The 14188-nt window shown below is 43.0% G+C and overlaps 2 protein-coding genes across 8 annotated transcripts in view; both read right to left on the bottom strand.

Moving 5' to 3' along the window:
* LOC128696554 (ATP-dependent DNA helicase Q1) overlaps window positions 1-6302 on the bottom strand; it is a 52815-nt gene extending 46513 nt beyond the window's left edge. The window contains exon 1 of the mRNA XM_053787867.2: window positions 6247-6302. The gene's annotated coding sequence lies outside the window, so the exon portion shown is untranslated. The remainder of the gene's footprint in view (window positions 1-6246) is intronic.
* Window positions 6303-7322: 1020 nt separating this feature from the next.
* Window positions 7323-14188, bottom strand: part of LOC128696555 (galactosylceramide sulfotransferase) — a 371235-nt gene continuing 364369 nt past the window's right edge. For all 7 annotated transcript variants that reach the window (XM_053787869.2, XM_053787870.2, XM_053787871.2 and 4 more), the window contains 3 exons: window positions 13862-14089; window positions 9630-12626; window positions 7323-9443 (listed from right to left, as the gene is read on the bottom strand). In XM_053787869.2, the coding sequence (XP_053643844.1) occupies window positions 12012-12626; window positions 13862-14089 (843 nt within the window). In that variant the 3' untranslated portion in view covers window positions 7323-9443; window positions 9630-12011. The remainder of the gene's footprint in view (window positions 9444-9629; window positions 12627-13861; window positions 14090-14188) is intronic.

Genomic DNA, 14188 nt, shown 5'->3' with positions numbered 1-14188 from the left:
TACATCCGATATCCTTTTAACCGCAACACACAACCAGCCCTATGATTATGCTCTTGCAAAAAGCAAATATCTACATCAAACCGCCGTAAAAACCATTGACATTAAGCGTGACACTTCTGAAAATTATAGAAGTGGCGGCTTTCCCCTATGCCGCTGGGATTTACTCGCTGCACTTTTCACATTACGTATTCCCTTACCACTCGAGTTATCCTGTGCAGTCACCTCCCCCCTCCCTCTCCCACTGTGCAACTCAGGCGCACCTCTACCACTATGTGGCATCGGCTCCACAACCGCTGCCCATGACTTCTTCCCCGGCCTCTGCCCCGGGGTAATAACCTCGTCTATCTCTGATGCCGCAGTTCTTTTTCTAGAACTTCCACTTACACACATCTCACCCTCAGACGAATCCTCCTGGTGTACCTCCACGGCCACCACACGCTCCAGCCTTTTCTTACTCAAGTCTTTCTCCACAATTTGTTGTCCCTCCAGCTCTCCAACTTCACATAAACTGAGGACACCTTCTGCACCGGGCTCATCCCCATCCAAAAAATCCTTGATGACATCTGCCAGTAAACCCTCCTGAGTCGAAGCTTCCTGGACTAAAGACTCCTCAGATAACACCTTCGACTCCCCCGACTCCCCTGGGATAGTGACACACGTCTCCTCCTCCGCCACCTCCCGGTCGACCTCCTTGCTCCAGAGATCAGGCCTCCGGCCTCCCGAGGCAACAGAGCCAGGCACCAAATCACACGACTGTTGAATCACAATCGGCGTTTCCAGAATTCGAGGAGCCCGCCTCCTAGGACACTGGGCTGCCATGTGCTCATAAGAGCTGCACAGACGACATGTTTTTCTCTGACCCGCATAGTACACATAAACCTGTGTTCTACAACCGGTCATCGTTACATAGGATGGTATAGGCCTTGTTAAAGACATTTTAAGGGTGTAAGAACCTTCCGGCATTCCTTCATACGGACCATCCCTCCATACCCCCATGGTTGCAGAATGCACTGTCCCATAACTGCGAAAAAACTCCTGTAGTCCATACGCCGTAGCCTCGAAGGGTACATTCCGTACCTTCACCCATGTGAAGTACTTAGAAACATCATGTAACACAACATCCATCGCTGAATTCACACTCATGCGTTGTTCCTGGTACTGCTCGACAATTCTTGTGTAGAAGCCGGCTCTCAGAAATTTCACGAAGATTCTTGTCAAACCATTAAGAGCGACGCCATATAATTCCTCGTTGGGGATACCATATGTGTCCCTGATGATGTTAGGGAGAAGTACGTTCATCGTATCTCCACTTAACGTACCACGAACCAGCTCTATGCAGATAGTATTTACTCTCCGTACTGTATGTTCAGCCATTTTGATATCCCAAAATGAGCAGCGCACGTCCACACTACTCAATGGTTGTTGATGTACTGTGGTAGCTCGCCTGAAAAACAGCAGAGGGGTGCTGGGCACAACCGCACTCCACCGTAGTCAGGCAGCGAATGATGTGTGGACCTGGTCTCCCGTTGCTTAAATTTCTTGATATAAATCACAGCAGCCATTTTTTTTTTTTTTTTTTTTTTTTTTTTTTTTTATTTTGTTTTTTTATCTAATGCTTTACACAAAAATCTAAACCCACTTCCCCCCCCCCCCCTCACAACTCTAGCAACTCCCCAACAGTTATGGACCTGTAACCCTCAGTGAAAGCTCCCTCCCATCTCCTCCCATAAATTCCCCGATTCCTATTCATTGTCCTACAAAAAATCCTCGCTAAAACTCTTTTCCTCGTCTCCCCATTATCCACCCCTCTCATTCCCCACGATATGTACACGAAATCCACCATGATATAAGCTACTCCCCGTGCCACATTCTCCCCCACCCCCCTATATCAAGACTCAGCGCTCTCAACACTGACACCCCAGTTCCTCCTATCCTCCTGACCACTTTCCCCAGCCATTCCCTCACACTCCCCAAAAAATCGCAAAAGTATACCACGTGATAGGCTGTTTCCAACTCCCCACATAACCCACACCAACCCTCCTCTACCACACGTCTGTTTCTGAGGACTGATCCAGTAGGCAGAATCCCATGTAAAAATTTAAACATGATCTCTCGCACCCTGGGCCCTAACTTTAGTTTACCGAACAGACTCCATATAGCTCCCCATGCATACATCGGGAACAGCCCCTCAACTGGGGCCGTCTCCTCTACCCTCAATATTCGATATAAATCCCTCACCTTTAATTTGTCTGGCTCGCGCGCCCACAAAAGTGCCCTCAACAAAATCTCACACTCCCTCCATTCCCCACCCACATACATTCCCCTCAAAATATCATGTAACCTTTGCATGCATGTCCCCCTCTGTCCCCCTAATCTTTTCCACTCCCACCTGACAAAAATGCATTTCACCCTCCTTCCCAGGTCCAACAGACCTAAACCTCCCTTCCTCACCGGCAAAGTCACCACCTCCCTCTTCATCCATTCACATCCTGAGCCCCATAAGAACCTAAAAACACTTCTAAGGATACGAGTAATGTCAGCTCTCAGCAATGGAAAAACTGCTGCTACATACCATACCTTACTGTACAGCAATACGTTAATAACAATCGCCCGTTGCAACAATGTCAAGTGATAAGACCGCAACATCCCCAACCGATGTTCCACGCGTTCCACCATTCTCAACGAATTCGCCTCCCTAGCCTCCCGTATGGTCGCTCTATACGAAATGCCACATATTAATAACTGACCTTCCTGCCTTCTCACCACATCACAGTCCCAATCAACTCTGTCTCTCCACTCCCCTAGCCCCATGATCTTTGTTTTCTCAACGTTTACCGTCATGCCTGTCGCCCCTCCAAACATGCCAACCACCCCTCCCAACTCTCCCAATCTTGTTCCCTTCCGGACTAGGAGTGTCGTGTCATCCACGTAACCTACCACATGATGCCTAATCAAGCCCTCCCTCGACCCCTCCCCACCACACACTCTGGTCTCAACCAACCTATAAAATGGATCTTGCACACATGCGAATAATAACTGTGATAGCGGGCAACCCTGCCTCAAGCCCCTATCCATGTTCACCACACCTCCCACACGTCCATTGATCTGAATTCTCGCTTTTGCCCCTTTATACAACGTTTCAACCCACCCCACAATCTCATCCCCAAAACCTTGTTTGTTAAGGATCTGTCTTAAACCCTCCCTTTCCACCTGATCATAAGCACCCTGCCAATCAATCGCCACCATACCCCCTCCTTCCTGCGTCCCCTCAAAACTCTCAACAAACCCCTTTAGAATTCCGTGCCCCATGACCATCGACCGTCCTGGCAACCCTAGTTGACCTTTTGAAACTACACGTCCCACCACACATTTTAACCTATTCCCCAAAATCTTCGCGAACAATTTATAGTCCGCACACATGAGAGTAATCGCCCTGTAATCCTTAAGTGTACTCTGCCCCTTACCCTTGGGCACAAGCACTACGACCCCTGTACTTTGCTTCTCGCCCAATTCCCCCCCCTCTTTCATTCTGTTGAACAGCGTTACTAAAAAATCCCTTAACAGATCCCAATGTTTTAAGTAAAATTCACTTGGTAGTCCATCAATACCTGGTGCTTTGCCTCTGCACATGTCTACAAGCGCTCTCCATATCTCCCCCTCTTCAATCTCCCCACCCAAAGCTTCCCTGTCCTTACTCCCCAGAGCTACGGGCTCTACAGCACACACCCCATCAAGATCCTCTCTATTAACTCCTTTACTTTTCCAATAATGCCCATACCACGCATCCGCGAATATACTCATCACCTCCGTTGTTTTTAACACCTGCCCCTCCCTAAACCCTTTCACCTCAGTGTGCACTTCCAAATCTGCTATTGTGGTCGCTGTCCTCCTCTGCTGTTGTCTCCTCAACACACATGCCGATGGCTTATCCCCCCAAAGCACTTCCTCCACACCCGCCTGCACCCGCACCGCATGAAATCTCTCCTCCTGCACCTCTCTTATCCTGCTCTTCAGATCATCTATTGCCTCTGTTTGGAATACCCCTCCCACTACTCCTTGTTCATGATAGTATCCTATTCTACTTTCCAAATAATTTGTTAATCCATACTTCAGTCGATTTATCCGCTTCCCCTCACCCACGTAAAACCTACGAATCCTCTCCTTGGCCACACTGTCCCACCAACGTACAACATTATCAACCCTTTTTGCCTCCTCACTTAGCTTCCTCCACAGCGAAGCAAACCCCTCCTCCACTTCCTCATCCTCAAGGAGTCGCGTGTTTAATTTCCAGTAGCTTTCAAACCGTTTCACTAACGAGTCCCATGCTACCCCCACCACCACTGCCCTGTGATCTGAATAAATTGCTTCTATAGTGTTAAAAGACTCCACTGAAACCCCTTGCGTTATATAGATCCTATCCAGTCTAGCTGCGTATTCCCTCCTTACGTACGTATGTTGCACTTCACCTATTCCACCCCAAAATGCATCTCGTACCCCAATATCTCTACACAGGTCTCGCAACACGTTTGAAAAATATCCTGCCCCCGCTGGCATCGCATCAAATCTCCGTATTATACAATTCCAATCTCCCCCAATCAATGCAACCCTGGGCAGTGCTCTCAAGAAATACACCAGATCATCCCTTACAAAAGCCGATTTTACCCTCGCATCATTCTCCGCCGGAGCATACACTCCAACAAAGGACACGCGTTCACGCATCCACCACCCGTCCACTCTCATTATTCTTCCCTCACCCCCCCCCTCAAACCTTTGCAAAACAAACGGGCTTGCCTCTCGAATTAAAACACCTACTCCACCTTTTAAACGTGTCGTTGGAGTTACAAAAGCCCTATATCCATCCACCTCCAGCAATTTTCCTATTTTCAAGTTATGCTCTTGTATAAAGACAACATCTACCTTATAACGATACAGCAGTCCTCGCAACCATACACACTTACCACTCTTACATAAACCATTAACATTAATTGTCATACACCTTAGGCCTGCTTACGTTTTCCACCCACTTTTCCCCACCACATTTTTCCGCTGTCCAGTAACCTCATACACACCGTCCTTGGCACTCACCCCATCCCCTCCACTCCTAACCCCTTGCTGGCGTTTCTTTTTCTCTGTGCCTCTACACACACCTTCAATCCCCGCCTTTTTCCCTGGTCTTTGTGCTGGAGTGAGGACGTCATCCGAGTCAGAAGTGACAGCTGCCCGCTTCCTCGACACTTCCTCTTCCGCCATGCTAGTCTCCTGACCTTCCTCATTGTGCACCTCCACCTCTATCACCTCATTCCCCTTCTCACTACTTGGCCAAGCCGACATTACATTCCTTTCTTCAGACCCGCATGCTTCCCCTTGTCCCTGTACCTGGTCTCCCGTCGTTACCTCTGTCAAGGCTTCCTCCGATTTAGGGAACATCTCCTGCAAAACTGTCTCAAGCACTACGTCAATTTCAACGTCATTTGGTACGTCCTTGTCCGCCTCGTGAATCACATCCTCATCAGACGCACTCAATTGCTGCACTGCACCCTCATGCTCCACCTCACGTTGCATTTCCTCCACTTCCTCACTCCACAACCGACCACGCCTACGTCCATCCTGGCGGTTCTGATCTGTCACTGTAGGTCCTCGCCTCGTAATGTCACTTCTTGGTATTCCCTGGCCAGTCCTCCGCCGCACACATTCAGCCGCTATGTGATCATAACCATCACACAGTCTACAAGTTCTACGTTGGCCAGCGTAAGTTACGAGTATTTGTGTCCTAAATTCATCTAAGAACACATACGAAGGTATAGGTTGCCTCAGAGTCATCTTTAGGTTAAAACTACCTTCCGGATAACCCACATAAGCCCCTGCCGTCCACTTGCCTGGTTGAGCTACGTGTACAGTTCCAAACTTCCCGAACACACTACGTAGGTCAGCTTCATTTGCCTCGAAAGGCACATTACGTAACTTTACATACGTAAATTGACTCGAAACATCGACCATCTTTACCAGGATGCCCTCGTTAACCTCGATAGCAACATCCTGATATTGAGCAAGTAGATCCTCATACACGTGTGATGACAGCAGTTTCACGAACATTCGGTAGTTTCCCTTTAAGGCTACACCGTAAAGGTCGCAATCCTCGATTCCATATGTCTCTCGAATAATCAGAGGCAACAACGTCAACGCCGAATCTTGATTAATTGTACCTCTCAGTAATTCTATGCCGACAGTGTTAATTCTGCGTCTCACCCCAACCACCATTGTGACAGCCTGGCTAGCACTTGCGCCTGTCAGAGAGGAGTAGCAAAAACGTCCACCCTCACCGGCAGCTGGGCGAGGAATGAACAGCAGCCAGTTAGTGTAATTACGGACGTTTAGGCACTGCTGTCTTGGCTTCAGATTTATGCTGACCATAACATACAAGCACTTATCAAGTTCTTTATGACCAATTTCTATTGCATTTAATAACTGCTAAGGCCATTTTCGCCCCCCAGGGTATAAGAACTTTGCACTTTTCCACAATGGTCTTCAAATGTCACTTTTTTAACGGTAACATCAGCTTGTATAATTCATTGTCAAGTTCAGTGGTATCTTCTGAATTTATTCGTTGGTCTATTTTTTATCATTAGCGAATTTATTCGTGTCTTTTGTCCCTCAACCTGGTCTCAGACCGAGCCGCGGGGTCGTTGACCCCCGAAACCCTCTCCAGGTAAGCTCCAGGTAAGGTCATTTATATAGATTATGAACAACCAGGGAAGGACACTTGTGACTGGTCTTCATTCTTATTTCACCCCTTTCATGCATTTTTTCATTCATATATTGCCAAGATATCACTGCCTTCTTACCCATCTTATTCTTGAAGAACAAAGAAGAAGATTTCATGTTATTAGACCAGGATAATTCATGAAAGTGAAGCACATTTATTTCTAGACAAATATGGGCAGGTATGAGGAGACTTAACAATACGTCTTACCTCACCCGGAAATTGAACCCATGTCCATTCCATTCATGAGTCAAATGCTCCGACACTTCGAAGATTCTTTTTTCAACTACACAGTCTTTCGTCGGCAATATATGTGACGTTTTCTGAGTATTTTTAATTCAGTTATTACAATGATCACATGGCATTGTTATCAAGACTCCTTCACCAGCTGATGAAGGGCTCTTGATCTAGGGAACCCGAGCTAAATTCTCATTCCTCCTATCAAACCCTGATTACCTCCCCCCATTCCCAGTCTCTGTATACGCTATGAGTTTCCCATTATCACAGCAATTCACAGAATTAAAAAAAAAAATCCTAATCACAGGTCAAATAAAACTCTGTATCTGTATAATTTTTATTTTTTTTTCACACGCCTAAAGAAAATATTGACCATGCCAATATGGGTCCTAGTTCCTACCACTGAGAAAATGCACCTTAACCATTCCCCAAATTTCGAGTAAAAAAAAATATGATTTCCAGGTGAAAACCCAAAAAAATATGGTAGTGCTTTTGTGCACATATTAAATAATAATCTTTTTACAGCATTACCTTCAGGTCTATTGTTGAAAACACGACAACAAAAGGACATGAACACTGACAGTGGCAGAAGCAACGACCCTCATTGGCTACAGCCTACGATGTTATTTATTTTTTTTTAAATTCTTACTGATAAAAATATTCATTTTATTTTCTTTGCATTGAGCACACCTCATGTGCGAATATAATTATATAACACTAACAATATAAAACAATATTGTTTTGAAAGGGGGGGGGGAGATGTCCTAAGCGATTTTCGATCCAGATGCCTGACTGCCAACTATGGTCAAGATAGAGGTCTCTTTGCAGGACAGGCTCGTATTAGGACGATGTTTGGCTCTGTGTAGAGCTCTATCGTAACTTGATAAAGCTCTCCATAGAGTGAAACATGACTTCACAGAGCGAAACATGACTGGATGATGGTCTCCACAGAACGAAATGTCGTCTCAATGACAGCTTGTTCAGCAACCTGTCTTTTTTCAGTGATTTTGTAAACAAAAGCTACAGTACTTAAAAACTGCCTTGCACCTTGCATTATCATCCCTGCAACACGTCATTAAGATACTGCAACTTACTCCAAGCAATGCATAATTTTTACTCATAAAATGGCGAATTTTCGGTTTGGTTATATGAACAAAATTAAACTATCACTGAGTCGCAATATATATATATATATATATATATATATATATATATATATATATATATATATATATATATATATATATATATATATATATATATATATATATATATATATATATGATGGCTAGTATGGCATGGTGCTAGTCTCCCTTAACTAGCATTGTTAAGATATTAGCACAGTGTAACAAGCACTTCAGAGTCGTACTAGATAAAGCTAGTTGATGCATCAAAGTCTTGAAGTATATCCTTAGTGGAGATAACATCCAACGTCTTGTGAGGAAGAATCAATTATGCCAAATTTCCCTAAAAAATTATATGTAGGAGAAGGGAGGAGTAAGAGAGGGGAGCTATAATGCTGGTGACGGGGTGATGGGTCCCCCTTTTTTTTTTTTTTTGACTCAGACTCTGTTACCCCCCATTCCCCACGAGCTGTGTGACCCATACGTGTTGAGCGCTTCTCCCATGAATTTAAACAGTAAGGTTTAATCTTCGAACTTTTGCGTATATATATATCAAGATATATATATCAATTAGAATAATGTTAATAAATGGTTTCAGGGAAGGTAAAAATACCTTTATATATGATGTAAGAAAAAGGTGCATAGGAATTTTTTTTAAGAGTTTGAAAGTTACATTATGAATGAGAAATCTTTTCGATGTTAAATATATTCCCCCCAAAAAAGCTCAATAGAGCGTAAATGTACTAGGCTGCCGCCTTTTTCAAATATAAAAACTGAAGTCAGATATTTTTACCTATTCGGTAAAATACCTTTTTTTTTATATAAACTTCAAGTTCCATTAGCGTTTTAAAAATGATCAAAAACATAAAAATATACTTTTGGACTATTTTCTAATTCTTTTTTGGTGTCCATTTCAATAGACTCGACGCGCCTTATCAAGGCGTTAAAAAAAGCAATGGAATTGATTTGAAATTTTGACTCTGTTTTGCGTAAATATTATGTATTGATAGGCCTCTTAGAAAAATTTTTTCTGGCATTTTTTTTTTCCTGAGCATTTTGCCTCTATTGATTATGTAGAGGTTAATGAGACTTTAAATGTTGTAGCGTTAAAGTCAAATCGAGTTACTGTATAAAATACTCAGTAATTAGAAAGATTATAGGTACCTCCCTTGAGGGTAGGTAACTGGTACCTTAATACCTTCGAGGGTAGGTAACTGGTACCTTAATACCTTCGAGGGTAGGTAACTGGTACCTTAATACCTTCGAGGGTAGGTAACTGGTACCTTAATACCTTCGAGGGTAGGTAACTGGTACCTTAATACCTTCGAGGGTAGGTAACTGGTACCTTAATACCTTCGAGGGTAGGTAACCAGTACCTTAACACTTTCAAGGGTAGGTAACCAGTACCTTAACACCCTTAAGGGTAGGTAACCAGTACCTTAACACCCTCAAGGGTAGGTAACCAGTACCTTAACACCCTCAAGGATAGGTAACCAGTACCTTAACACCCTCAAGGGTAGGTAACCAGTACCTTAACACCTTCAAGGATAGGTAACCAGTACCTTAACACCCTCAAGGGTAGGTAACCAGTACCTTAACACCCTCAAGGATAGGTAACCAGTACCTTAACACCCTCAAGGATAGGTAACCAGTACCTTAACACCCTCAAGGGTAGGTAACCAGTACCTTAACACCCTCAAGGGTAGGTAACCAGTACCTTAACACCCTCAAGGGTAGGTAACCAGTACCTTAACACCCTCAAGGATAGGTAACCAGTACCTTAACACCCTCAAGGATAGGTAACCAGTACCTTAACACCCTCAAGGGTAGGTAACCAGTACCTTAACACCCTCAAGGGTAGGTAACCAGTACCTTAACACCCTCGAGGGTAGGTAACCAGTACCTTAACACCCTCGAGGGTAGGTAACCAGTACCTTAACACCCTCAAGGGTAGGTAACCAGTACCTTAACACCCTCAAGGGTAGGTAACCAGTACCTTAACACCCTCAAGGGTAGGTAACCAGTACCTTAACACCCTCAAGGGTAGGTAACCAGTACCTTAACACCCTCAAGGGTAGGTAACCAGTACCTTAACACGCGTTCCTCTTAGTACCTTTTAACAGCCATAACATATTAAATCCCTGGAGTATACCTGGAGAGAGTTCCGGGGGTCAACGCCCCCGCACCCGGTCTGTGACCAGGCCTCATGGTGGATCTGGGCCTAATCAACCAGGCTGTTACTGCTGGCCGCACGTAATCCAACGTACGAACCACTGTCAATAACAAAACCTATTTTAACCACTAAATTACTCGGTGCAAGTTGTAAACTTTCTTGGCAGACTGTCGCAAAAACAACTTATAAAGACAACTTGGCAATGTTGAAATAAAGAAACTATAACAAATAAAAAATAAATTTGGTTTAATTAATAACACTTTCATATTATTTTACATATCTTCCAAAACTTCTTCTGTGGTGGTCAATTGTGAAATTTAAATGTAAATTAAAAATCCTTGGAAATAAGGTACTGGTCTTCCAATACCTTCCCTTTATATATTTTACATAGTGTACGTATTATAAAGTTTAAGAGGGAGCTTTGTATGTTTTTTTAAATTAGATCTTGATCAGCCAGGCTGTGGTGGGTATGCTGGCCTGAGTGCAATCAGCGCCAACAGCCTCACTGATCAGGACATCAGCCAGGGTTGGCCCTGGTCTGGGACCGGGGCCCTGGGCACAGAATTGTCTACAGGTAAACCGAGGGGCCAAGGTTTAGAACAAGTGGAGATGGAACACCACAGTACAAATTTGAACACCAATCGCCAAAGTGTTCAAATTTGTACTTTTTTTGATGTATATATTTTCAGATTCATAAAAAAAAAAATCCCAGACTTTTCCCTCACTGGAATTCAATATGAGGGTCAGAGAACAGATGTTTACTATATGTCACTCAACGCAACACCTGTATTCATGGTCAACTTTAAATTGTATATTTTTTTTTTAGTTTCTATACTCAAACGGAAAAATAATGAAGATATCTTGTGGGTTTTATGCAGCTGTTTTAGTTTTTCAACAGCGCTGGAAACTACAGTTTTTGTTTGGCTGGTTTAATTTCAAAAGTGAGGTTTATTGCTCTATTTTTAAATTAAGTTTTTATCTTATTCAGTTTTTTTTTTCATTAGATCGATCCTTAATAACTGTGGAAACATGGCGACTAAGATGCGGAATAAACCTGTCGAAGGAAGATAGATAAATATTTATTCTTTATCACAGTATCACTATATTATCTTAATTTCAATATATAAACGAAACACAGGCATGATACTCGAAGATACTTGTGTCCGGGTTAGTTCAAACTTAACGATAATATCTGAAGTGGACAATGTCCACCTTTCATGAAACAACTGCTAGATCTATGACACTCTGAAAGCCTAATCGAGTAGAATGATTAAAAGGCACTTGGGTGCTATAGGTCACACACAGGACAGTGGTCACTTTCAACAGTTTAACATCACCCAAAAAATCATTACAAAAATAGATCACTTGTGATATGCAGAACTGGAAGCCGCGTGCATGAAGGAATAGAGGAAAGTTAAAAATATATATATATATGTATACGAGTGTAATGTTACACTTGTTAATCGCTTAGAAAACCTTTTTATTTTTTAAATCAACAGACGAAAACTGTTTCCATCCCATCTGTGGCATCCTTTCTCAGTAGGAATAGGATTCAGTTTCGTTATGTCTATTTTCCCAAAAAATATTTCTGAGTGATAGAGGAAGATCTTTTGTATGTTGACATATAACAATCAACAAGTTTTAAACGTGTCCTAAACATATATATTTTTATAAAAAATGGAATGAGTTTAACATTATATTAAAATATAACGTGGTACTAGGACAATTCGTCTACATTAAGCAACGTTTCCTGGTGGCGTCTGACAGTGTCCACTAGTGGCAGCTCAGGTAACGAGAGCATTATGCAGTTCTGATCAGAATTATTTGATGTCACATAAGCACTGACTAACCCTGAGTACTCTTTAAACCTGAGTGAAGAATCTCGTCCCTTGACTTCTCTAGCACCACAGTCTTCATAATATTCATCACGGAGGCTTCGCAGAGCCGCTACTTCGTCAGCCATCCGTTGAACACCGAACTCAAAAACTGCATGTCGGTGCCGCGCAAGAAAATGATTATACAACAGTACATCAGCGCTGTTTAGTTCCCGAAGTGCTTGTTGCATTTCAGGGCTCAAAGTCGGCTTAACTTCCTGTCGACGAGCGTTTTTTGCAAAGACTACAACGTCGTGTAGAGACCAACACAAGAGGTGACGCATCAATACGAGAGATTCATCCATATGCTCAGAAATCATCACCAAGTCGAAAAGTTTCTCCAGTTCCTCAATAGCGCGTCTCAGCTCGCTCACAGACATATCATCTGGATATCCGAAGTCAAAGAGCATCTGGTTCTTCCCAAATTTTCCGCCATATCTTGGGAGTGATGCCAGCTCCTGCGAGTAAATAAAATACAACGATTAATCCATTGAATAAACACAAGAATCGTTTATTCACAGTGCTGGAAAGATAAATTGAATGAATAAATAGAAAGACGAGGTAATGGGTGATAAAATAATTGAAAATATGCTACTGTAAATAAGGAAATAAGTTATGCTAATGTAAATAAACAAAGGTATTTACACACAATCAAATGTACAGGAAAGAAAAAGCTAAAACTCTGAAGTTTGTGCACCATAAAAAAAAGTTGATAAGACAGTAAAAACACGAAGATATGCCATGGTACGTAGATTAAAAGATAATATACCACAAAAGAAAGCTTCAAAGTAATGTCCTCACGGGCTGATACGAGGAAGAGGCGAGCCATCCTCACTGCCTGACTGAATTCTCTCAGTTCTAGATGACACATTTCAGCACTGTGGATGAACCCCATCCCAGGTGATGGAATATGACAGGACAAACGATAGTTTTTGTTCCCACTGTGTAAGTATCGTACAGGAGATAGCAGCATAGTGATGTATCTAATTTTACTAGAATAATTAAAAGAGACTTGGGTGATATACATTAAGCACTGGACAGTAGTCACTTTCAACAGTCTAACATTATAATATCAATCGTATATAATATCGACAGGTTGAAGAATTAGACACATGTGCAACAACTAGGTATCTTTATATGTAGACGTCTCGCCAACCAGTGACTTTACCATTACAGTAACGGAACAAAACCAGAAGATTGTAGATGCTGAAGCTGAGGTAATCAGTCCCTCAGCCTAACATGTTCAATACCGTAGTTTTGGATGAATATGAAACTCAGACAGGAAGTGGGATTATACTCGTTTACTATAGCCAGATGAAGTGTAGTTTAAAGGACTTATTATAGCTGTTCGCTCTCATCATTCTCTTCATCCATGAGAGCAGAGGTAGAGATGCTGTTGCATCACTCAGTAGCCGAGCAGTAACAATAGTTTGTGCATGATATACCAACAGTAAAACAGATGAACCTAACATTACCCTTTGGGCTTGCCAGCTGCAAGTAACAACTAACCTTCAGCAGTGCTGGGAACGTCTCTCCATCAGCACTGAAGACAGGCACGGAAGCAACCATCAATTATTTTCCTGTACTCTCTGCTCGGGTAGATCTATTTGTGACTTGATAAAGCCCACTGTTTGGGCGAAACGTAGCCAGTAAAGCATTTATCTCTTATTTTTTTCCACTGACTCCAACTTACCGACATAGGTCTCGTGCTGAACTCCGAGAGCTCGAAGCCGTAGCCAAGGTTCATGTGGAAAAAATTGTACAAGCTCTCATAGAGCGCCGATGGATCTCTTATGATGGTGATCCATCTAGTGTCGTTGTGAAGGACATGGGCGTGCTCGGGCGGGTTGAGGCGCGTGTGTAGGGCGAATATATCCACTTTCTCCTTGAACGGCATCAAGTCTCTTGGTATCATACTGGCCTGAAAAAGTGGAATGTTTATTTAATAACTTCTAGGCTTAATGTCTGTCGGGAAACAAGTGTTTCCTGACGTGGGTCTTAGCCACATAATGACCCACAC

Source organism: Cherax quadricarinatus, chromosome 47 (assembly GCF_038502225.1).
Source record: "Cherax quadricarinatus isolate ZL_2023a chromosome 47, ASM3850222v1, whole genome shotgun sequence".
In the NCBI taxonomy this organism is placed as follows: domain Eukaryota; kingdom Metazoa; phylum Arthropoda; class Malacostraca; order Decapoda; family Parastacidae; genus Cherax; species Cherax quadricarinatus.
The sequence above is the reverse complement of the archived record's forward strand: the minus strand, read 5'-3'. Positions and strand labels throughout refer to the sequence as shown.